Here is a 20,418-nt window from a genome sequence, read left to right as displayed (position 1 = left end):
AACATATTTAGGCTAGAGTAAAGCTCTCCAACAGAGGAATGAACTGCCTCAGGAGGAGGTGCTGGGGTTCCCTTTACTGGAGGATAAGTTGAATAAGTTTTAAAGGAGGTTCTTATTTGGATGTGGGTTGAGCTAGATGGTTCCAGAGTGCCCTTCCAATTCAGATTCTATGATGCTCAGACAGGCCAGGCCTGACTGGTAACACATGGTCCCTACCCTTTTAGAGCACTCCATTGTTCATGGAATGGAGTCCAAACTCCTTAGCCTGACATTCAAGACCCTTTACAATCAAGTTTCAGCCTTTTTCACACTGGCCCCTTCCCTAACCTTATGCTCCAGACCAACCAGATAAATAATCACTGTTTTCTGAGCACATCTCATGCTGTCTTGCCTCCAGAACTTTGTTCATTCCATTCCTTCTGCTGGGAATGCCTTCCTCCCCCCCCCCCCCAGCTCTTCCAGTCGAAATTCTACCTTCCCTTAAGGCCCAGCTCAAATGCCAACTCCTCTGTAAAACCTCTTCTGATTCTCACCATCCCCCAATCATTTCCCTCTTTTGAACACTAATACTATGCACATTCTTGGTATTTCTCTTCTGGAATCCATCACACTTTGCCTTGTATTATAATTATTTGTGAATAAGTATAATTTACCTCCCTTCAAGAGTGTAAGCTTCTTGAGGGCAAAGAACATGACCTATTCATCGAGTACAGGGTCTCAATTAACAGATGTTAGAATGAATTGAATGGGTGGAGGAGATGGAGTTGCTTAAGAAGCTTCCCAGGCTCTTGCTCCTTCTGACTTAGAGACACTGGACATACAGGCATAAGGTAACAAAAACCAGGAACCATTGTACTAAAGTATGGTTTTAAAGACAGCAGGGAGGGTGGAAGAGGAAGGAGCCCCAACCTGGAGGAAATGGGATACGGAAGCAGGTAGATTTCAGAAAACCTCCCAGAGGAGGGAGGTGTTTAACAGGCTTTTCAAGGATAAGAAGGATAGGGCTTGGCAGAGAAGGAGCAGGTTATGTAAAAAGGTCAGGGAGACCCAGAGACAGAAAGGAGAGAAGAGAGGCTTGCCTGGTGCAGTAGTGAGTTTGCCAGAAAGTCATGGGACATGAGGGCTGTTTGGGGAAGGGGACAGTTGGGGAGAGGAACTTTGAAGGCCTGGATTAGGGGATCAAATTGGATATGAAAGGCAATAGAGGGTCACAAGAAGACAGCTGGCAGTGGGGTGGAGGGAATAAGGCCAGGGGAATGGAGCTAAATATGCTTGAGGAAGGACCTCTGGGATCATAGATGGTAGATTGTTAGTGTTAGAAAGAACCTAAGAGATCTTCTAGTCTAATGCACTCATTTTATAAATGAAGATCCTGAGAATCAGAGGTGAAGTGATCTGTCCAAGGTCACACAGCTAATAAGCTAATAACCAGAGACACCCAGCAACTGATGGTGATAGAGCTGGGGATAGTGGTGGGGTGAGAGTCTGCAGGGCAGGCCAATAGACACAGAACTTAACCAGGAAGCAGGATTCAACCACCTCCCCTGGGGCACCTATCTTGAATCAAGCCCTATCTGGTTTATGCCGAGGTGTGGCCCTAGAGTGTGATCCTTCCTTATACACTTAAGAAAAGGGGCTCACACAGGGAGTACAAGTTTGGGGTCTGATGACTACTCCATGGGACCCCGCACTCCAGATGCCCTTGGCTTCTCTCATAAGAATAATGAATGATTCCTCATGTTTTGTAGATCACAAAACAGGCAGCTTCCCTACCTGGGACAAGCAGAGCAGATACAATCATACCCAATTTACAGGCAAGGAAACTGAGTCTCCGAGCTGTTAAGTGACTTGTCTAAAGTGGAAAACGGATTAGAAAGCAAGTCTCCTGATGCCTGGGTCCAGTACTCTCTCAATTATTCTGTCAGCCCAGGCTGCCAGCCATGTGGTAGGGACCTATGAGACACAACTGGTCTCAACCCTGGGTGAGGAAAGATCGGGGAGGAGCCCAGGGCACATTCCAGAGATGGGGGTGGTGGTTGTAGAGAGTGAGGAGGGGGCAGTCCAGGAGGGCTTGGAGGGGGGAGGGAGGCGAAGGCATCTTCATCCAGGCAGCAGCTGCTCCTAAATATGTTACAACTTGTCAAAGGGGCAGAAATAAAAGCTGGTTCCAGGGAGGGAGGGTGGAAAAAGGCTAGGGGGTTTTTCCCCCAAGGGAGGGAGGTGGAGGAGACAGCTAAGGGACTAGGACAGCAGGAAAGAAATAGGCAAAGATTAGGGGTTGGGCAGGGAGATTTCATAGGTTTAAAAGTGGAAGTGAAAGAAATAGTCTATTCCCATTTCCTCGTTTTACCAGTGATGAGTCTGAAAGGAAAAGTGACTTATCTAAGGTCACACAGCTAAGAGGTAGCGGGGACAAAATTCGGAACCAGGTCTCCTGACATCTAATCCGGTGTCCTTTCTGTGACACTACACTGCTTCTCAGTTTGTCAGAGCTTGAAGTGGAGGGCAGTTGTGTGTGTTGAAAGGTGAGGAGATGCCGGGAACCTTACGAGTGACAACGAGTGACACTATTAAGATGAAGGGGACGAAGGCTTGGGAAGTGGTGGTGAGGAGAGAGAGTCAAGTGTTCTAGACTAGGGGAGCTCCAAGGTCCCTCCTAGCGTGGGGAGGAGACAGTGACACCTGGGCCAGTGGGGAACATGAAGTATCTCTCTCTACCATTCTCTCTGATCATAGCTCCCAGACTCAGAGCTGGAAGAAACCTCAGAGGTCATAGACTTTAATCCTCTCACTTTACAGACGAGGAAACTGAGGCTGAGAGAAATTAAGTGGCTTGTGTAGACATGCAGTCTGAGTAAAGATTTGAACTCAGGTTTTTCTGACCTACTCATTACACCACACTGCTCATCCTACATTTGAGCCAGCCTGCTAACCCTTTCCACCCAGGGTGGCCTCCTCTAGGCCTCCTTCAGCCTCCTCCCTGAGCTCTTCCTCTTATTGTTGGTACAGAACTTAGCTCTGTGGAGTGAGCTGCAGGTCCTGTTTTCAGCGGGACAATAAAGAATGTACTGTGTTTGGAATCAGAGGTTCAAACATCTCTTTCAGCTGCTTACTTCCTGTGTGACCTTGGGGAAAATAGCTTGGCCTCTTTGTGGCTCAGTTTCCTCAACTGTTAAAAAAATGGGAACCCTGAGATCCTTTCCAGCTCAAAAAATGTGTGATTCTCCATCCTCACTCATAGTTTCAAAGTCCCAGTCCCTACAGTTGTGAGCCACATTATACAGAAGCCTTGGCTGCTCCCTACCCTCTGACCTAAGAAGTGAGGTCCCTATTCCCTTCTCCATAGACAGACTCAGATTCCTCTGTGTTCCCCATCCCAGCCTAAGAGCCACCCCCCCCAAGACCGCAGCTCCCTATCTTTCTCTTGCCACTCCCCCAAAGGTGAAAGAATCTTAGAGAATGAGCCTGGCTCTGGGTTTTGGATTCCAGGCACAGCCGGGATTTCCCAACAGTCATCTGATTCCTTGTCCTCAGTGGAAACAATGTGTGGCCTCTCTGATGGTCTCTTTGGGGAAGGAGGGGGGGAAGGGATAGAAGTTGATCTCCACCCTCCCTTCCCAAGCACTCCCTCTCTCCTCTCCTCTCTCTCTCTCTCTCTCTCTCTCTCTCTCTCTCTCTCACACACACACACACACACACACACACACACACACACACATTTTCTCTTCTTTTCTTCCCTCGCTCACCTCTCTCCTCTACTATTCCAGACCCTCTCCTCCCCGCTAGGCATAACCCTATGTCTAGGTAAGTCTTGTCAGTCTCCCACATCCACTAAGCACCTTCCTTCACTCCCTGCCTGCCTGTCTGCCACCTCCAGGAAGCCAATCCTGAATATCCCCTCCCCACCACCCACACATACACTCAACGCATCTTACTCACTTCTCTCGGCAGAGAGAGAAGTCAGAACACAACAGCATCTGTTTCTCTCCCTCATCCACACTGAGGTCATCTGTGTTAGCTTTCATACTTTGTCAAAATCCTGAAGACAGACTGACAGTGCCCAAAGAGAAATTCTTCTAAACACCTAGTGTTCACCAAGCTGCTCAGCCTTCCATAATTAGGACTGCTATATGTATCATTTCCACACCTCTACTTACTACTTAAACGCACAGAAACTGCCACCCCAACACATACATCCACATCCTGACCATAACCTTCTAAACCCTCCAAATTGCTATTGGGTTAAGCTATACTAAACTAACTAGTTGGGTTCCACCAGGAGCTGCCATATTTGTAACCTTGCTGAGCTCTGAATAAGAAAAGCGACAGTAATCATAATAAATGGCCAGCTAGTTAATGCACTGGATAGAACACTGGGCCTGGTCAGGAAGATCTGAGTTCAAATCTGGCCTCAGACACTTACTAGCTATTTGACCCTGAGCAAGTCACTCAACCCTTATTTGCCTCAGTTTCTCATCTATAAAATGGGGACGCACCAGAGAAGAAAATGGCAAACCACTCCAATATCTTTGCCAAAAAAAAAACCCATATGGGGTCACAGAGTCAGACACAACGGCACAACAACAAATCATAATAAATACTAATTTTTACCAAAGATGCTTTTGATGGACTTGTAGAAGATGGGCTGCCACGCCAATGCTTTTACTCAATTATAAACAACAATCATTTTATTCAAAAAAGCCTGTGGAATGTTAAAATTAAGAGACTAATAAGAGTATCTGAATGCCACAGAATATAAGGTGAAGACAACACCAACAATGAGCTTATACCCTGATACTTTTATTCTTTTGTTTTATATAGAGAGAATATATATGTAAAATTTATTTATTATTTTAAAGCGCTTAGCGCAGTACCTGGCACATAGTAAGCACAATATAAATGTTAGCTATTATAATTTAACTACCAAAAGCAGTTTTGACCATCTGTGTAATAGTCTATAGATTATGAAATATAAGAGAATGCTAGCAGGATAGTGACTTGTGCCAAGACTGTTTCCATCTGCATCCCATCACACAAGATGAGAACCAGAAGAACAGCAACATGTTAGGAGGGAATACTCTACTTTCCAAGCTTTACAAGTTAAACTACTTTTGACCTTTACAAGGTAGATTCCTCACAACCCTTTGGGACTGATATTTCTACCTTTCGGCCCTTGCTTTAACCTCTCCAGTCCACACATGCACACACACACACACACACACACACACACACACACACGAGTCCAATTCAACCAGGCATTTTCCCCAGCTAAATTAGCCCACCTGGACCCAAGTGGGACTGAAAGATACTGGCCTTCAGAAACCTGGGGCTGGGAGTCCTTCGTGGTGAGAGAGGGAGAAGAAGAGAGGGGGAAAGTAGGAGGAGAAGGAGGAAGAGAAGCAGGTGGAGGGGATTTCTGTGAATTATGAAATCTAGTAGCTACCATGCAAATGAGGTCTAACACATCATGCAAATAGCATCAGGTTAAAGCTAGAGAAGGGGAATTAACAGAAATGCTACTGGGGGCCCATGGAGAAGCTGTAAGAGGCTAGGGGTCAGGAGTGGGTGTTTAGTGGGGCGGGGGGGTGAGGGCAGCCACGGGCAATGGGGGCCCTTCCAGCCAAACCAGCAGGAGTGGGGATTATGGCTGGACTCCCTGCTGTCAGGTTAGAGCTGATGGATCCTGGCTGGTGGTGGAGGACAAAGACAGCCCTGTACTTGGCATCAACGTGTTCCCATCCATCAGAGGGCAACACAAGAGGTGGCGGGGGCAGGATGGGGAAAGAACCACAGGCCCTAGGGGAGAGGAAGCCCCAGCAGCAGACACCAGATACAGTTTTTCCTATATTCCGGGCTCTTTTAGAGGGGAGAAGCTACAACCAGATCCCCAGGAAATGGGAGAAAGCTAACTTTCCTTAACCACCAGATCACTCTGGACCCCTCAGTGTTGAGCACACAAGGACAAAGACACACACAGAATCACCGAATACATATGCTCACAAATGCGTACACATATGCACACACATACAAACATGTACACTTCCTTTAGCAGGTATGGTCCTCTTTCTTCGTATGTGTATCCCCAACACCTTGCACTCTACTAGTAAGTACTTAAGTGTAAGTAGATGCTTAATAAATGTTTGTTGATTGACTGGTTGACAAATACATACATTCATTATCTATAGAACCTCCACTTCCCTATGCTTCTAGCCAGCTGGGTCATCAATGGAGTAAATATGACCCCTGATCCTCTTACTAATACGGTGCTGAGTTGATGACAGAAGATAAAGGACTTTATCTGTTTTCACTCCCGCTATAATCCAGAACACAGACAGGAGAACCAAAGGAAGAAGGCATAACAGTGGTGAACTCCATACCTTATGAGAGAGACACCATTCTGGGGAAGTCTCCAACCTAATGGGAGAAGGCAAAATTCAAATTATCGAGCGTTTATTAAGTACCTACTATGTGCCAGACACTGTGCTAGGCACTGGGGATATGAAGGCAAAAACTAAACTTTACCCTCCCTCTAAAAGCTGACATTCAATTGGAAGGATGAGATATAATTCCTTGCTCTTAGAATTGTGTTCCAACCTCCCCATTTAGTTGAAGAATTTACCATTTAGATGACAGTAAATGTGCACAGATGGTCCGTGCTTTTCTCTGACAACAATTCAACCAACATTTATTAAGCATCTGCTGAGTGCAGATCACTACACTAGGCAGTAGGTAAGGAAATTTAGATAAGAAATTATCCCTGTCCTCCCAGAGCTTACAGTCCAGTAGGAAAATGACACTTATATAGAACACTAGTATAGTTGAAGGGTGCAGAACAAAATACTCTGAGGTCTGCAGAGGTAAAATTTTACAAAGCCATAACTAGGATGAAGCAATCGGTATTTCGTCCCACAGTGCCTGACATCTGTGTGTATAGAAAAAAGGGTGCAACTGCAGTCTTCTTGGTCCCATCATCCTTACAGGCCCCTGTACTGCAGCCCCCTGCTTCTGCAGTGAAACCACCTCTATTACCTTGCTCAGGCCACCACCACCTGACAGTCCCAGTAGCCAGACCTCAGCACTGCAGGTATGGTCTTACATTCCAGGGTCAAGAGCCTTAACCACTACTATACCCCATCCCAATCTGTGCCCTCTTCTTGTGCCCACATCTTCCAGGGAGCTGGGGAAACTAGGGGTACAGGTCAGACTCTCTAGGGGATAGGGCACCCAGTGATGCAACTGCATCTAACTAGGAATATAAACTATGTGCCCTTAGTCCAGTGGATCCTAAGATGGGAACCTGAGGCCTTCCTATACCCACATAGGGGCTCCTCCTTGACATGGTTCTACCCCTAACCCTCTTCCTGGAGAACTCCCCAGCAGCAACCAAGGGGGCATCTGATCAGCCACAGTCAGATACACTGCACATTGACCCCAACATACTGATGCCAATTTGGTCCTCATTGAGTATGAACCAACCAACAAAGACATGAGTGCAGGAAGAACAGAACAGAGGGTTGAAGATGATGGGAACGTGGGGCTCCTAAGGCCATTGTACAAATATTTCTAATGTGATCTCCCTAGTTATTTATGCAGAAATAATTTATTTATTCCAGAAAGAATCTGTAGAGTAGAAGCATCATTATGAGCAAAGATTTAGACCAGAAGAGACCTTTAGAAGTTATCTAGTCAAAGAATTTTTGAGTTGAAGGAACCTCACTGGTCATCTGGTTCAGCCCAATCAGAGAGAAGATTCCCCCTGGGACATCCAGACAATTGTCAAGCAGCCTTTGCTTGAAGAACCCACCACTTCCAGGGCAACCCAGCCCACTTCAGGGCAACTCTAATTGTTATAATCCTGACAGCAGGCCTCCTTCCTGACTTCCTCCTCTTGTTCCTTGTTCTGCCCTCTGGGGCCAAGTGAAACAGATCTATCTTACACAAGACAGCTTTTCAAGTACTTGAAGACAACTCTCATGTGCTCCTGACACTTCTCCAGGGCAAACATTCCCAATGCCTCCAAATGATCCTCAGGTGGCATGGACTCAAGGCCCTTCATCAGCCTGGTTACCCTTCTCTGGATGCCCTTGAGCCTCATAAAGCCCTTCCTCTAACGTGGTGTCCAGAACTAAAGGCAATACTCCAAATAGGGTCTGATCAGGGGCACTGTCATCTCCTGATGTTATTAACATGGAAGTATGATTACCTCCTTCTTCTTGGGAGCTAGGCCTCCCTGAATGCAGCCCAAGTTCACATTAACTTTTTTGGCCACCATATTGTTGACTTCATATTACGGATGAAAAAACTGAGGCCCAGAGAAGTTGTGACTTCTCCAAAGCCACACAGCAAATAAGTCACAGAGATTTAAATAAGTCACAGATTTAAACTCTGGTGCTCACCAGGTATCAGACTGACAAATCTTCAGCTGCTGTTGCCCAAGAGCCTTGGAAACATGCCCCTAACCCTTTATCATCACATAGAACAGTTATGCAAAAACCTTCAGTTTTTTCCACGCCAAAGGCAAATGCTATTGTATGACACCCCTATTTCACAAATGAGTAACAGGGGCAGGACAGAATTGGCTCTTTGGCCCCCTCCCTCCAGACCATCGGCTATCTTCCATTCATTCCACAAACCTTTGAACAGGGAACTTAACCAGGGGCTCACTTTCTCCTAGAGCTTCTAAACATCCTTGAAGCTAACTCCCACCGCATGGGATAAGAATGTCCAGAACAGGGAGAGAACACACCATAGGCCTTTTAGCCAAAGTGGTCCTGGCTCTTGGCTCCCAAAGTGCCTGGAGCTGCCTCCTAGGATATTTATATGTCAGTGATGTTTCTCAGTGAATGTCAACTCCTTGGCACCTTTCCCTTTTCCTCATTGCAATACACATCATCCCGCTCATTCTGCCATCTTTGTTCTTTGCCCTCAGCCTTTGATGAAAAGGGAATGTCCAGCCTAGGGGAAAGGGAAAAACACCTGAAATGAATGCCTGCCCCAAAATGAGGGGCAGTACATTGTAATGGAAAGAGGGGAGAAGAAAGGAACATACCTATTATGGGCCAGACACTATGCTAAGCACTTTATAAATGCCATCTCATTCGATCCTAACAACAGCCCTGGGATCTAGGTGCTATTATTATCACTCCATTTTACAGCTGAGAAAATTGAGACACAAGTGGTTTGCCCAAGGTCACACAGTGTTAGCAATGACCTCAATAACATAAAGGAAAAAAAAACCTAAAGGGCATCAGAGCTCAGATCACTGTATTGACCAATGTTGACCCCATAGAATAGATAATGAAACATAGTTCACAGTAGGTGATTAATAAGTGCTCATTGACTGACTGATCGATACATCTCTCTTCTAAGTAGAGAAGTGGTGCGCCACAGGTACAGAATGAGGCATATGCCATTGGTTAAGATCATTGTTTTGGTTGGCTGTACTTAACTACATTTTTTTCTTACAAAAGTGGATTTTATTGGAAGAGGGTGCTGGGAAATGATATTGATTATTCTTAAACATCAGCAAAAAAAATTTAAATGCATTTTTGAAAAATAAAGAGTATTAGACCTGGCACCAGGGAACCTGGGCTTGAACCCTAGCTCCTATATGTAATGGGAAAGCCACTTAACTGTCTCTAAAATGAGGATAATAATGCTTGTTTTTCTATCTCCCAGGGGTTTTGCGAAGAAAGTGTTTTGTAAATCTTAAAATCCTATTTAAGTAGGAGTGTTTTGGTTTGGTTTGGTTTTTTATATAATGGTTGAATGTATCATGGGGAGCTGTGAAGCTAGCCTGAGGTGTGAAGGGCCAGGGTGGAGAGAGAGACTCCTCTGGTTCCTGATCATTCGTTTATTCATTCATTCAGCAACTACTAACTAAGCACCTTCTATTCTATGTACAAAGCAATGGATCTAGGACTGGGAAAAACAGAAAGATACTTAAGGCATGACCTCTGCCTTCACGAGGGCACCAGAATCAGCCAATAAGCATTTATTAAGTGCTTACTGTGCACTTAATCATCTGATTAAGGAACTGTGCTAAACAAGACAAAAGACAGTCCCTGTGCTTGGGAAGCTTACATTTTAGAACCACAGAATGATAGAACCTTAGAATTGGGAAATCGTTTTGAAGGCTAACCCAGCTCTCTATGCCCTCCATGACATCCATGACAAGAAGTCAGCCATTTTTTCCTGGGTGTTGGACAGTTCTCATTGTTCTGTTCAAAAGGTTTTCCTTATCTGGGACCAAAAGTCTGCCTCTGTGAAACTTCCTTTGAGTGATCCTGGTTCGGCCCTCTAGAGCTGTGGATAAAGGTCCAATACTTCTTCCACATGGTAAATGACACAAGACTACCAACAATGCAAAGCAGAACCTCCTAAGTACCTGTGTGGCAAAGACAGCACGTGATAAGGGATATGACTTAGATTCTTTTTAAGGTCCCTTCCAGCTCTCAGTCCTATGAAATCTATGAGCTGTTCTAGGAGTTCAGAGGTGGGGAGAGATTCCTACTAACTAGAAAAGTCAATGAGGACTTTGAGAAGGTGACATTTAAGGGACCTTGCTTTCTGTCATCCCCAAGCTTGCAAACTTCCAATCACCCCCTTCACATTGCAGCCAGAATTGTTCCTGGTGCCCCCTTGAAGGGGGGATCTCCCTGATCAAGAAAGGAAGCAAGGTATCTTCAGTCTGGCTAGAGAGTGGGCCAGAGTAAGTGGGGACAATCAGATCCCAATGGCTCCTGACACTTGTGACAATGGGCAAAGGTGACAAGGCTGAGACTGTGCTCCAGTCCAAACAAGCTGTGCACCTGAGCAAGGAGCCTTCCTTCTCCCAGCTCTTCCCCTATGACTTGGAATACTCCCTCAGACAAGAGACGGAAAAGGATATCGAAGCCATTCAGAAAAATAAAAAAGTGAGAGCTAGGAACTATTTGTCCCTCTAGATTCTGTGACTATTCTGTCCCCATACAGACAGGCGCCAGCTAGCTTCCATCCCCCTCTGAGAACCTAACATCCTAACAAAAGGGAGTTCGGTTAGACCCAAGGAAGAACTTTCTGGCAATGAAGTCTTATGAGTCATGTCATAAAACAGAAGAGCTGAGAGAGACTTTAGGGATTATCTTGTTCAAGTCTATATCTCAAATGAGGAAATGGAGACTCAGAAGGGGCAGGTGACTTGCCCAAGGTCATGCAGCTTTTAAGAGACACAAAGAGCTTATAGAATCTCCTTCTTAGGCTAGAGTCTTTACAGCCAGGACAGAATCTCATGAGATTGGGATGTTTACACGAGCTTCTGTTGAAGAACAGGGGTGTGGGTGAGATGACCTTTCAAGGTCCCTTCCAAGCAAAGCCCATCCCCTCTCTTCTCTGTCTTGCCACTTCAGGGACCCAGGGGGGCCATGCTGCCTAGCTAGGCATAATTGAAAGGAGCAGATGAGGAAAGAATGCTGTGCAGCCTCCCGCCTCCCCTGCCCCCCAGGGGCTTCAGAGAAATGAAAACTAATCAAATTACACCCAACGGCCTCCCTCCCCATGCACAGGAGCCACTGGACTTGCTTGGGGCAGGCTGGTCTGGGGTAGGGGACTGAGGGGCGGGGGGAGAAGGGGGAATCACATCTAATCCACTGTAAATGTCTTGATGTGCAGCAACAGCTTAGAGGGAGGCTCAGGTTTCCAAGGGGTCGGCTATATTTATCTCTGATTCCATGCCAGCAGGAAGGGTTTAAATGGCACCCGGCAGTTGGCGTGAGGGGTTTGAGGGGTTGCAGGAGGCCGGGGGCTGGTGGCAAGAGCAAACATCTCCCGACCCCATGGAGCTCTACGAGACTTCTCCCTACTTCTACCCTGAGCCCCGCTTCTATGAGACTGAAAACTACCTGCCTGTCCGGCTCCCGGGTTTCGAGCCCCCGAGCTATGAGCGGGCTGACCTTGGTCTGGGCCCTGACTGCCGGGTACCACTGGAGGAGAAGGGCTCTGGGACCACTGAACACTGCCCAGGCCAGTGTTTGCCCTGGGCCTGTAAGGTGTGCAAAAGGAAGACAGTGTCTGTGGATCGAAGGCGGGCAGCGACCCTGAGGGAGAAGCGGCGACTCAAGAAGGTCAATGAGGCCTTTGAGGCCCTAAAGAGGAGCACCCTGCTCAACCCCAACCAGCGGCTGCCCAAGGTGGAGATCCTGCGCAGTGCCATCCAATATATAGAGCGTCTCCAGACGCTGCTCAGCTCCCTCAACCAGGAGGAGCGGGACCTAGCCTGCTACCGCACTGCGGGGCCCCAGCCAGGGGTAAGTGGCAGCTTCTGCTTCCCATTCCTGGACCTCCGGGCATGTGGGTGGACTTGATTTCCAAAAGCGGGGGGGGGGGGCATTTTGCAATGGGAGGGAGGGAAGTCAGGTGGCAGTGACAGGAAGGAAGATGCTTGAGAGTAGTCATTGAGGTTCTGGATACATCCCCCCCTCCACTCCCATCCTTAGAGTGGGTTGGGGAGGGGTGCTGAAATGGTTCAAGAGGCCCCCATTGGGCAGATCTGGGGTTGGGGAAAGATGAATTATATGGCATGACCTCGGGTCCAAGTGGGTCAGCCTCAAACCAGGGTTAAAGGCAGTAAGGCATTCTAGATTGGTGTGAGGAGAAACTTTGGCAGAAGGAGACTGAAAGGGTGGCTGGGAGTGGGAACTTAGTTTGCTGGGTGGAAATGAAACCAAACAAATTGGTTTGAGCATTTAACAGGGGATTGTGGTGTCAGTAATTTGTGACAACCCCATGGGGCTCAAGACTGTTCTGCCCCAGTCCAGAGAGTGAGGAGAACCAGGAGATTACTGCTGAGCAAAGAGAAAACTCCCCCAGTTTCCTGAGGGTCCCGTTTTGCAGAACAGGAAGAGGAAGGGCTCTCTCTCTCCATGGTAAATTCCCGCCCCCTAAGAGAGTCAGAAACACAGGGATGTCAACTGGGATTGGCACACTGACACCAGAGCCATAAGGACAGAGTGATGGGAACCATGGGAAGGGTGCTGCCTAGAGACAATGACAGTGAGAATCCCAGTGTCTTGGGCTCCCAGACAAGCAGAGCCAGCCTTTGCAGTGACCATATAGGCAGACACTAGGAGAGCCCAAACTCGTTGTTGGGACCTGAGTGAATCGGGCTTGGAGATCCTTGGAGTCGAATTTAGGTAGTGGTGAGGTCTCCTAAAGATGGGATTCTGTCGCCCGAGCCATGGATGCTGGGATTTGAGTTGTGGTTCTTCTGGGGTGGTAAAAAAGGAGAAATCCTCACCATGCCCCCCACCCTAACAGGTGCCCAGTGAATGCAGCTCCCATAGTGCCTCCTGCAGTCCTGAGTGGGGTACTACACTGGAGTTCAGCAGCAACCCTGGGGGTAAGTTCTGAGTTACCCAATCTCACCCTAAAGACCTCGTTCTCCCCTTCTAGAGATGCAGCTTCCATCACACTTTTTGTATGTCAGCCCTATTCCCTCTCGCTCTGACTCCAGGCATCCCTGCTCCCTGACTGGTCAGAGGAGAGATCTGTGTTTTTGTCCTCTCTCCTCCTCCTCTCCTATCTCACTCACCACCCCCCTGGACTTTGCCCTAAGGGTCCTTGGGAATTGCTAAATAAAGCCTCACTGGGCTGCATCTTCACATATACACACATTCACATTAACACACAGAGACTGCACATTTAGGGCAAGGACTATTAGAGTCTACTTATTCTTATGTCAAATATTCCATCTTACTATTCCATTACTCCCCTTTTCTGGGCTCCAAGTGCCACCGTGCCCCGAGCCTACAGCTAACATTGTACCTTCTCCTCCCCACCCCAGACCATCTGCTCCCAGATGACACCTCCGATGCCCACAACCTGCACTCCCTCACGTCCATTGTGGACAGCATCACAGTGGAAGATGTTTCTGCAGCCTTCCCAGATGAAGCCATACCGAACTGAGGCTGGCTATGAGGTGGGGGAGGCTCTCCCAGGAGACCAGGGCCACGGGTACCGCTGCCTCCAAAGCAGGGATCTCACGGCCTCAGATGTCTCGATGCCAGGAAGTCACCCACCGGAACTACCAAGTCTCACAGACTTTCCCATATCTCTAAGAGGTTGGATCAGCCTTTAGAGGAGGTGTCTTCCCTATTCAGCTGGGTTTTTTTCAGCTCCCTTCTCTCCAGGGAGAGAAATCAGGGAATATTGGGTGGCCCCTCCTGCATGTCAACCTGGGTTAGCAGCTGCCCCTTTCCAAAATGCCCCTCTGTCTTAACCCCTCCCTCCAAAAAAAAACCATTATGAGTGATAGGGATAGGAGCGTGGGCAATGTGGCCCATATGCTCTCATCTCTCCCTGATTCCAGTGGCTGGGCTGGGCCCGCCCTAAATAGGGGAAATGCTCTATCCAGGTATGCCTGGGGGCCAAGCTATTATTGGGATCCTCCCAGTGTTGTTTTGTTTTGTTTTGCTTTGTTTTGTTTTTATAAAGTGGACATTTGACCAATGTCTCCTAGTGCCAAAGTCAGGGGCTCCTGGGAGTAAGGTTACAGGAGGCTGGGGGGAGGGGGAAATGGCAGTGGGGATCTTGAGGGTTGTTGGTTTCTTTTTTTTTTTTTTTTACTAAGCATTGTGTGGTTTTGCCATTGTTTTGTAATTTTTTGCTAACTTATTTAGATTTCCTTTTTTTAAAAAATAAAAATTAATAAAAATCTAGGTGTTTGAAGAACACAACCATGGGGGAAGGAGGAGTGCAGAGAGTACCAAGAGCCCTATTCCCCTTTCTGCTCAGAAAACTGGCCATATTCCCATGGGTAGTTTCCAGCAATATAAAAGGGAAGGGAGGGTTAGGAAGGAGTTTGGGGAAGGGGCATCAATCTTCACAAGGTCACTAGGAGACAAAGTCAGGGCAGGGGGTACTATAGCCACCATTGCCATTCCACCCTCCCTGGGAAAGCCTGGCAAAGGTTTCAGACAAAACAATGAAGGGCACTAGGGTGTGAGCGTGACAAATATTCTACTTCACTATATTCTATTCCATCCATTCCATGGCATGCAACTCCCATCCACTCCCTAATTCATTCCAACAAACATTTATTAAATGCCTACCATGTGCGAGGAACTATGGGAAGCACTGGAGGAATAAGTGTAAAAACAAAACAGTCCCTGACCTCAAGGAGCTTTCATGCTCCAGTGAAGACACAACACACACACAGGTCTAAGCGACTGTGAGGTAATTTAGAGGTGGGACACTAAAACCTAAAGGGGTAGGAGTGGGGATCATGTAGGTTTCATGAAGGAGGTGGCATCTAAGCTGAGCCTTGAAGAGCGTCTAAGAGGTGAAATGAGAAGGGAATTCATTCCAGATATGGGGGAACAGCCTATTCAAAGGCATGAAGGCTGGAGAGGGAATGTTGAAATTGGTAAATAGCAAGCAAATTTGGCTGAAATGATGAACATATGAAGGAGAGTAATATAAAATGTTTGGAAAGGACAGTGGGAACCATATTTTGGAGGGCTTAAAATGTCAGGCTGAAGAGTTTGTATTTTATACTGGAGGTAATCCCAAGAGGATAGAATGGAGCAGTGACACGGTCACTCCATCCTGTACATATTCTTAGCACTGTGCCTCATAGGCAAAGACTGGGGTTGGACTCAAGGTGCCTTCTCCTCCCCACATCCTTCCTCTGATTCTTCTCTTGGCTTCCCACAACCCCGATAGAGAAGATCCAGGAGTCCTCTGGAGAGATGCAGAGTAATTATAACCAATAAAGGTTGGAGATGATCACATGTTCACTTGCCTTTCAATACCAAGACACATCTCTTCCCTTATCTCTTCTCTTGCTCAAAGCTATGAGATGTACTGATCTCTGCCATTAGTCCAACAGCAACACCTGAAGACAACAACGAGTAACTATTGAAAGGGTAGCAAAAGTTTTCTTGCTTTTGGGGTTGTTAATTTTTCAAAGATTAGGTGGAATAATTGAAAACTCTGGTTCATCAGACAATGTTAAAATGGGCCAGACAGTTTGGGAGAGAATGTAATGATTAACTGGAGAGGATTGACATTAGCTAGAATTTGAGTTTCCTTAGCCACCCTAACACACACACACACACACACACACACACACACACACACACACAAACTCAGATTCCTTTGGGATTAACATGAATTATAGACTATTAAAAGGAAGTTTATTACTTTCCAGTAATATGTCACAACTGCAACTGGGTTAATGTCCCATAAATATCAGACACTAAGAAATGCATTAATTATAGCGATATTTATACTGATGTTTTCAGATGTAATCATTAATCTTATTTTATTAGCATCATTTACTGCTTCTCAGTAAAAGATGACATGTGTTATCTCAATAACTTAGATCACAATCATATGTGAACTACACACCCTGTATTTCCTATCCTGAGGTCCAGCCTGGTAGTAAATAACTCTGTGTGCTTACTTAACCCTCTGAGCTTCAGATTGGTTATCCAATCCAATCTGATAAAAATTCATTACATGCCTACTACGTGCAATTGTGCTAGATGCCAGGGATACAAGACAGTTTACAGTCTACTGAAGTATACAGCATATAGACAGATAAATATATTCATGATAATCTGAAAGACGAAGTACTAACAACTTAGAGGGTCAAGAAATATTTCCCCAGGAGATGGCAAGTGTGTCAAACCTTGAAGAAAGCTAGGGGCTCTGAAAGGTGGAGATGAGGAGGAAATAAATTCTAGGGTTGGGGAGGGGGACGGTGCAGCCACAAGCTGCCTTCGGAAAAGGTTCCAAGGCATGAAGGAAGTTTGAAGTTGGAATGTTGAAACTGGTGAAGTAGTAGATTTGTTTGGCTGGAATGATGAACATATGAAGGGGAGTAATATAAAATGTCTGGAAAGAACAGTGGGAACTATATTTGGGGACTTAGAATGCCAAGTTCAGGAAACATACAATAGCCTAGTTTGGCTGGAACACGGCATGCATGAAGAGGAGTAATGTGCAACCAGCCTGGAAAGGTAGGCAGGAGCCAAATTGTAAAAGGCTTCATTTAAATGCCAGTCAGAAGAGTTTGCATTTTATCCTAAAGGCATTCTCTATTGCCTCTAACGGATCTTGAGGAAAAGAGTAAAATGGGCAGCCTTGTGCTCTAGGAAGATGACTTTGGCAGCTACTCAGAAGATGGCTTGGAAGGGGGCCAGACTCCACAGCAGCTGGGTGGCACACTGGATGGAGTGATGAACCTGGAGTCGGGAAGGCTAACGCACAGCACCAGATAATGGTCTGACTTGCCTTGACGATAATTCCATTCTTCTAAAGGTAAAGGAACCAACTGAGAGGAATCCTGTTTATTCTGGATCAGATTCTCACTCATAGACAAAAGTGATGAAGAGATTGGAGAAGAGAGACCACTCCTTCCTCGAGTTTGTAATAGAAATGGAAAGAACATGGCAAAACCCAGATCTGAGGACAGCCATTTTTAAAGTATTCAGAAAAAGGACACCATGGATTAAAAATCTACATAAGATGATACTACAGGAGGGAGGGAAAATCTCAACCATGAAATGATGGAATTACAAAGGTAAAGAATTCCATCAGGGAGGAAAAATGTGATCACCTGAAGAAACTGATACGAATGCATGTAGAATTTACTACCCAACCTAGGTATACGTAGAAGTGTGGCATGATATATAAGGGTAGTGCCAGGAACGCCAAAGCTCAGAACGAACCAAGGCCAATGAATACAACTATGGACAAGAGAGAGGGCAGTGTGTTAGTTATACTGCAGGAGATAGGACAAAGAAAGGCTAGAGTCTAGCCGCTAGACCATTGCTCAGGATGGGAAGGACAAAGATAACTGGAGACTGATACGAGGCAGGGAAACTCCTTATTTTGCTCCTGTTTTCTCTACCAAGGAGAGTGCCCTTCAGAGAGGAAAATATAGAGCAAATGAGGAGTTGGCATCCCACATCAGCAAAGAGATACTGTACTAGGAGAGTACCAAGCTGCTCTCCACTAGCTAGTTATCTAGGCCAGGTGAACTGCTTCCTAGGTCACCAGAAGAATTGGCAGATCTGCTCACTGAGAGCTGCACTCTCAATATCTGAAAGGTCAATGAGAGCAGGGAATGGACCATAGGACTGAAGAAGGGCAAAGGTTGAGATTTCAGGAAAGGGAAGAGTCTATGAACTATAGTCCAGTGAATTTGACCCGGTTTCTTGAAAAACTCGAGGATGACTTATTAAAAAGATGGTTTGTGAGCATCCAGAAGGGAAGCAGTGATCACAAAGAGCCAGCCAGCATGGCCTCAGAAAGAACAAGTCATGGCAGACAGACAGATGTTATTCCCTTTTTCTGATGGGGTTACAAAACTGGACAGATCAGGGAAATGCTGAGTGTTATCTCATTTGATGCTCACAACCACCCTGGGGGGAGGGTGCTGTTATTATCCCCATCCTACAGATGAGGAAACTGAGACAGGCAAAGATTAAGTGACCTGCCCAAGGTCACACAGCTAGTAATTGTCCAAATTTGAAACTCAGGCCCTCCTGACTCCAGGCCCAGAGCTCTATCCATTATGCCATCCAGCTAAGGTCCCCTGACTCCAGAAGCAGGCACTTTTCACTGTAACATGATGCATTGTAAGAAAAACAATTAAGGGTAGAGTGTCCCAACAGAGAACAGTGGCTCCATCTGACAGTGTGTATGATGGTTTGCCTCGTCTCTGCCATGGGAAGGGAAATATCTTTCATTATTTTGGGGACCATCATTGGTTCTTAATTTATTAATGTCTCATACCATTCTTATGTATTTTTACAATGCTTTGATATTTGCACAGTTGTTTACAAACATGACCTTACTGGATCCTCACAGCTCTGAGAGGTAGGTGCTACTCTTATCTCCACTTTACAGAAGGGGAGACGGAGGCAGAGAGGCTCGGTGCCTCGCCAAGAGTGACAGAGCTCGTCACTGTCTGAGGTGGGACTTGAAATTGGATCTTCCTGATATTACATTTTGACAGACTTAGAACTGATTGTGACTCAAAGAGTCACGGGTAATGGTTCAACATCAGCTTGGAAGAGAAGAAGTAGCTAACACACTAGATGTCGGTCAGGGTCCAAAAAGATCTTGACAGCCTAGTCAGGGGTGGGGAACTTGTGGCCTCGAGGACACAATGATCTGGTAGATCATTGGACTGAACCTAATGAGATGAAATTTAATTGAAATAAATATAAAGTCATTCAGTTGGATTCAGAAAATCAACCTTACAAAGACAGGCCTGGGGAGGTGCATCCAGATGGCAGCCTGTCCAAAGAGGATGTGGGGGCTTTAGTGAACTCCAAGCTGACAGCAGGCAAAAAAAGATGTAACCGATCTTGGGGGCTGCAGTAAGAGAGACCCTCTTTTGGGGGTCAACAAAGTCAAAGTTATTTTCATAATAATACAAAGATGTTTGAGTTTCTAAAACAGTATTTATCAAGAGATATGACCTACATAAACAAAAGCCCTTTGGGGAATCCTCAATAATTTTCTGAAGTGTAAAGGGACCAAAAAGTTTGAGAACCACTACATTACACCATGGTAACTTTCCCCCAGGCTAGTCAAATCCTACCTGTTCTTCAGGACTCGTATTAATTCCCATCTCCTTCATAAAGCTTTCCCTGGCTGCTCCAGCCCCCATAAGGATCTCTGCCTCCTGTGGCACTTGTTTGTACCACACATTTGGCACTAAGCACTTGTGACAAAATGACATTTTAAGTGGAAGAATTACATAAGCACAGGAAATAGGCAGGTATGACTTCTGTTCCCAGGTACATATGAAGTGGACCCCTTGCTGACTTGTAGATGGCGAATGCTGAGGGGGTGGAAGGGATGTCATCGGCTCTTCCTTCAAAGAGGGGCAGAGCTAAGGGAAGGTAGAGATCGTGATGGGAATAAGAAGGAGGGAGTCTTCCAAGAGATCTGGGGAAAGGAGAGAGGGATAAAATGGCTGGTCCTAGTCAGTCCTAGACAGGGTTGGGAAGAGAAACTTAGGTTAGAAAGTGATGCTGTTGAGCGTCTAATTTCTTGTAAATTTGACTCTTACTTTGTCAAACTCACCTAACTGTATCTGAGGTTTGGGGAAGCAGTGGGGGGAGGAGCGGCAGGTGCCCAGAGGTCCAGGGCATCTGTGGCAGCTGAGTGGATCCTAACATAGTAATAACCATCACGGCTTATGCTGATGGAATATTTCCAGGTTTACCAAATGCTTTACCTATATCGTCTCATCAGATGCTCGCAACAGCCTGGGGCGGGGAGTACAATTATTAACCCTAGTCTACGTACGAGCTGTCTGCAGGTTGCTCCATCCCCCCAGCTTGGTACATCTCTTCCTCCCCTGTCATATGTATCTGGTGGATGGAAACCTGAGGGTGGATGAGTAGGCGGATGAGAAGG

General features: G+C 46.3%; 1 protein-coding gene across 1 annotated transcript; it reads left to right on the top strand.

Annotated features, from left to right (window-relative positions):
* Positions 1-11,729: 11,729 nt before the first annotated feature.
* On the top strand, positions 11,730-14,667 carry MYOG (myogenin). Its single transcript, XM_036758101.1, has 3 exons — positions 11,730-12,284; positions 13,294-13,375; positions 13,820-14,667. The coding sequence occupies exons 1-3, from the start codon at positions 11,730-11,732 to the stop codon at positions 13,939-13,941; spliced, it is 759 nt and encodes a 252-aa protein (XP_036613996.1). The 3' UTR covers positions 13,942-14,667.
* Positions 14,668-20,418: the final 5,751 nt, after the last annotated feature.

The sequence above is a fragment of the Trichosurus vulpecula genome, chromosome 4, assembly GCF_011100635.1.
Source record: "Trichosurus vulpecula isolate mTriVul1 chromosome 4, mTriVul1.pri, whole genome shotgun sequence".
NCBI classification, from domain to species: Eukaryota; Metazoa; Chordata; class Mammalia; order Diprotodontia; family Phalangeridae; genus Trichosurus; species Trichosurus vulpecula.
This window is presented reverse-complemented; position numbering and strand designations above follow the sequence as displayed.